This window comes from Sinocyclocheilus rhinocerous, unplaced genomic scaffold (assembly GCF_001515625.1).
Source record: "Sinocyclocheilus rhinocerous isolate Xijiao unplaced genomic scaffold, SAMN03320098_v1.1 scaffold2043, whole genome shotgun sequence".
Lineage (NCBI taxonomy): Eukaryota > Metazoa > Chordata > Actinopteri > Cypriniformes > Cyprinidae > Sinocyclocheilus > Sinocyclocheilus rhinocerous.
In genome coordinates, this window is record NW_015652169.1 from 94,593 (window position 1) to 98,872 (window position 4,280).

At 37.6% G+C, this 4,280-nt stretch overlaps 1 protein-coding gene across 1 annotated transcript in view; it reads left to right on the top strand.

The window, feature by feature from the left end:
* Nucleotides 1-4,280, top strand: part of LOC107713975 (tyrosine-protein kinase yes) — a 31,461-nt gene that overhangs the window by 11,977 nt on the left and 15,204 nt on the right. The window contains exon 2 of the mRNA XM_016519659.1: nt 3,123-3,413. Coding sequence (XP_016375145.1) covers nt 3,131-3,413 — 283 coding nt within the window. The 5' untranslated portion in view covers nt 3,123-3,130. The remainder of the gene's footprint in view (nt 1-3,122; nt 3,414-4,280) is intronic.

Below are 4,280 nucleotides of genomic sequence, written 5' to 3' on the forward strand. Positions count from 1 at the left end.
TGAACATTTGGGTGGCATTATGCAAATATTTCCATATAGTGTGGTAGATATGTGGGGGCGTGTTAGAATGAGCCGTTTTAGGGGGGCGTGGCAGAGTCTTAACTTTGATAAAGAATATCTCTTTGGTTTTGAGACTTTAGTCTTTGCAACTTCAGGGATCTTATCTATGCACAATCAGCTTGTAACACTCCAAAGAGAAAGGAAAACTTGAAATCGCATCATATGACCCCTTTAAGGAATAATGTTTTAATGAAAAGTTTTAATAATAATTTTATTAGTAGTAGTAGTAGTAGTACTATTAGTATCATTAGTACTTAGTATCATTACACTAAGTAATATATTTCTGTCACAGTTTCTTCAAGTTAAACTGAACTTTTATTTTGACGGGTTGCTGTGAAGACATTTAGGTTTCTGTTTATATATGATATGACGATAGTTTTTCTCAAAAGAAACGGAAAAAGAAAAATGCTCATGAAGTGACTCTCAGAGCAGTTCTTGAGATTGTTTGTTCATGTACTCATATATTGAGGCGGCAGAGGCTGAAAACACCACGAGCGCCATGCGCGCTTCAGTATGTGTGTAGTAAACGAAACCGCACGTCTGTGCCATTCATTCACACAGAGACATGCAGAACATGCAGGATTTATATTTAAATAGTCTTTTTGTGGCTTAATATTCACAGACACTAGTCCATATCGTGTTTAGATTCAAGTGTATTGACCTACTATTGATTTATCCATCCAAAATTGGCAAAGTCCATGCCATTCTGCGTTATAAAGTGAATTCCGTTTTTATGACTGAGTTCCATGATTCCCTCTGCGTTTTCAGGCATAGGGCCCTACATACACCTTTGATCATCAACCTTTTAGCTTCCAGTACGTCTTTCTTTAAAGTCATTGTTCAAAATGAAAAACTCCCTTATGGAGGAAATTAATGTGATTTTTACTTCCAAACCGACTGTTGCACTCTGTATCTTCTTGTCTGTCGTCGTCTGTTTCTCCCAGCTATCTGTGTTCCCTGTGCGGTGGCCCTGCTGTGTCTTGTAACGCTCCTCTTAGGGCCACCTGTTCCTTCAAGGCCACGCTCGCATTCCTTATTCCCCTGCACATGTGTGCCTCCGTCGTGCCGAGTGCAGCCCAGACAAAGAGGCCTGGCAGAAACACAAGCAGGGACGGGGCGTCTGGAGATTATACTGTCATCTCTCTGGAGCTCAGCTTGCAAGGGTAAATCACATTGACCACACGGAGCAGTCAACACGTCCTGACACTTTTGTGTGGGTTGTTAGGGATGTGGATCGTTGTCCCAGCGCTGCTCAAAAGACGCCTGTGTGATTAACTCTGACATGTGCATTGCTGCAAATCTGTTGAAAGCAGTTTTGATTTGACTAGTAACAAGAAGCAGATGCTTGTGCTGAGGTCTGATTTGAGGTTTCCTCCATTGTGAAAATACATTTCCTTGTTTGACATTCTTATGCCCACTTTTATTTAGTATTGTGTAATGTTAATTAAAATGTGAAGAACAAGTGAACAACTGTGAGATTTTGCAGCCTCCGCCACAAAGTTGTCCAAGTTTTTTTTATTACTATTGCTTGGGTTTATACTTGGGGTTATGGATTAAAGGGTTAGTATGATTTTCCACTGCTGTATGCAAAATAATATTTTGAAGGATATAAAACATAGAGAGGATGATTACAGCAGAAACATTTCATAATTCGCCATTTTTATTTTTTAATTGTTATTGTTTATTTTAAATTCGCACAGTGCACGTTGGGGAGCAGTAAGTTTCTTTTCTATTTTTTCTTTTTTTTTTTTCTTTTTTCTTAAGAAATTAATACTTTTATTAATCCAGGACCCATTAAATTTAATGCTGAAAAGATTTGTTTTCAAACTAGGGCTGCAACTAAAAATTATTTTGATAATTGATTAATCTGTCTAATATTTCTTCAATTAATTGGTTATAAATTCCTAAATAATATTATTAAAATGTAATCATTTTATTATAAATATAATTAATTTTAATCCCTTATTAAAAATGCTATTTCACATGCTGTTCTCCAAACAATTTGCAGTTTGAAGGCTATGAAAACAAATATAGTTAATGTATCTATAGGCTATACATTATGTGCAAAAAAGGGTTAAATATAAACATTCTAAAACAAAACAAAACAAAATCGGCTTGCTTGCTTAAATTCACTAAATTAAAACAAACAGACTAAATGTTAACTGTTCAAACATCGTAACCAATTACATTAGTAATATTAATAGTATACATATTAATTACATTGTCCATGAACTCCCTTTAAGTCCCTTTACTGTTACTGCTCTTATAAAAATACAATTACTTGTGTTGCATGTAAAATTTTAAAACTGTTTAATGTCTAACAAGAAATATTTGATCAAAATGTTTAAAGTCAGAACTATTGCAGTCCTATTCTGTTGGGTGCCGTCTGTTTGATGCACATATACAGTACATGTGACGGCGTTCATTTAGTGAAGAATGTGAAGTTACAGAGACCCACTAGCTTTCATGATTACCCTACAAGCAAAATGGAAAAAAATGTGTAACTTTCTGTCATTTACAGATAAAGATACAAATGTGAAAAGCAAGTTACATGCTCAGGAAAACCCCTATGCTGGATTTTGCCTATAGAAATGCATTATTCAGTACTGTAAAGTGACATGACCGGCAAAGGTTATCTGTGCAAAGCATGCAGATGTGTGCTAATCAAATTCATTATTGATTATTTTCATTGTCAATTATAATCAATTTTATTGATTAGTTGTTGCAGCTCTATTTTAAATAAATGCTGCTTCATAGAATCTTTTAAAAAAACATCACGGTTTAACAAAAAATTTAAGTAGCGACTGCATTCAACATTGATAATATGAAATGTTTCTTGATGATGTTAACAATGTGGAAATGCGTCATCATATCACAGTCTATGAAAAGGGTCCATTGTGTCAAAGAGCCTCTCTCAGGGAACCTCAACAGTCTGATGTGACGTGTTTTACATTATATTTATTGTAGCTATAAACGGTCGCAATTGCTATGATAAGTCAAGATTGCATTCGTTTTGCAAAAATGCCATGATAGCTGGTAAATACTAACTCATCTCTCCACAGGCTTGACTATGGGCTGTGTCAAGAGTAAAGAGGACAAGGGTCCTACACAGAAGTACCGACCAGATCCCACCAATCCCACCCCTGGGTCACACATGGGTCTCTACGGACCAGACCCCACTCAGATGGGTCAGTCACCTGCCCTGAAGGGCCCCACCAACAACTACAACAGCCGCACAACTGGGCTCACCCCGTTTGGTGGCTCCTCCTCTGTCATCACACCCTTCGGTGGAGCCGCCTCCTCTTCCTTCTCCACTGTTGCTGTTAGCAACCCCTTCCCCGGTGGCGTCACAGGTGAGTGGATGAGTGATAAGAGCTCTGTCTGTACCTCTGTGAAGTAGCTTTGTCTAAGCAAACAAGAATTCCTAAGAAACTATATCAGATGTCTGACACCAGATCTGGCCTCATGGATCTTGACATTTTTCCATTTCAGGTTTTGTGAGCCATAGAGCTCTATACAAAATATGTGAAGGATATTTATTTATTCCCTGTTCTAAATTCTAAGTGTGTGTGTGTATATAATAAATATGTGTGTGTGTGTGTGTATATATGTGTATATGTGTGTGTATATGTATGCGTGTATATTAGGGGTTGAACGACTTCTGATATTTGAAGTCTACTTTTATGTGATGAAAGTCGAGTCGAAGTCGACTAGTCGCTGATGACGTCATTAATGAACAAATAAGTCTGGAGCTGTGACAAACACCTTGTGCACAGCTATGGCATATGACACAGCGCTGCCCACATGGCTGTTGCTCCTATAACAGCTTTTTTATCAGTTCTTTTGTCTTTGGGTTGTTATATTTCTCACAGATCCCACAGATATAGTAGCACAGTAAAGATTACATTAATATGAATGCATTAGTGAGAGCGATTGCGTGTGTGAATTAATTCTACCTGGCAGCGTCTCTCTACTAGTAGTGAAGCTGTGGAATTTAGTTAAAGAGGTCATATGATGCTGCTAAAAAGAACATTGTTTTGTGTATTTGGTGTGTACTTACAGTCTGTGAGTGTTCTGTGAGTGTTCTGGAACAGTGTTGTAAATACAACTTAACCACTGATTTCTAGTCGTGTCCATTTTTGGAAGGCCAAACAAAGTAGTTTCGCTTTCACAACGAAACACAGCGTCACACACGGTGGCCTAGAGTGAGCGGCGGCGGC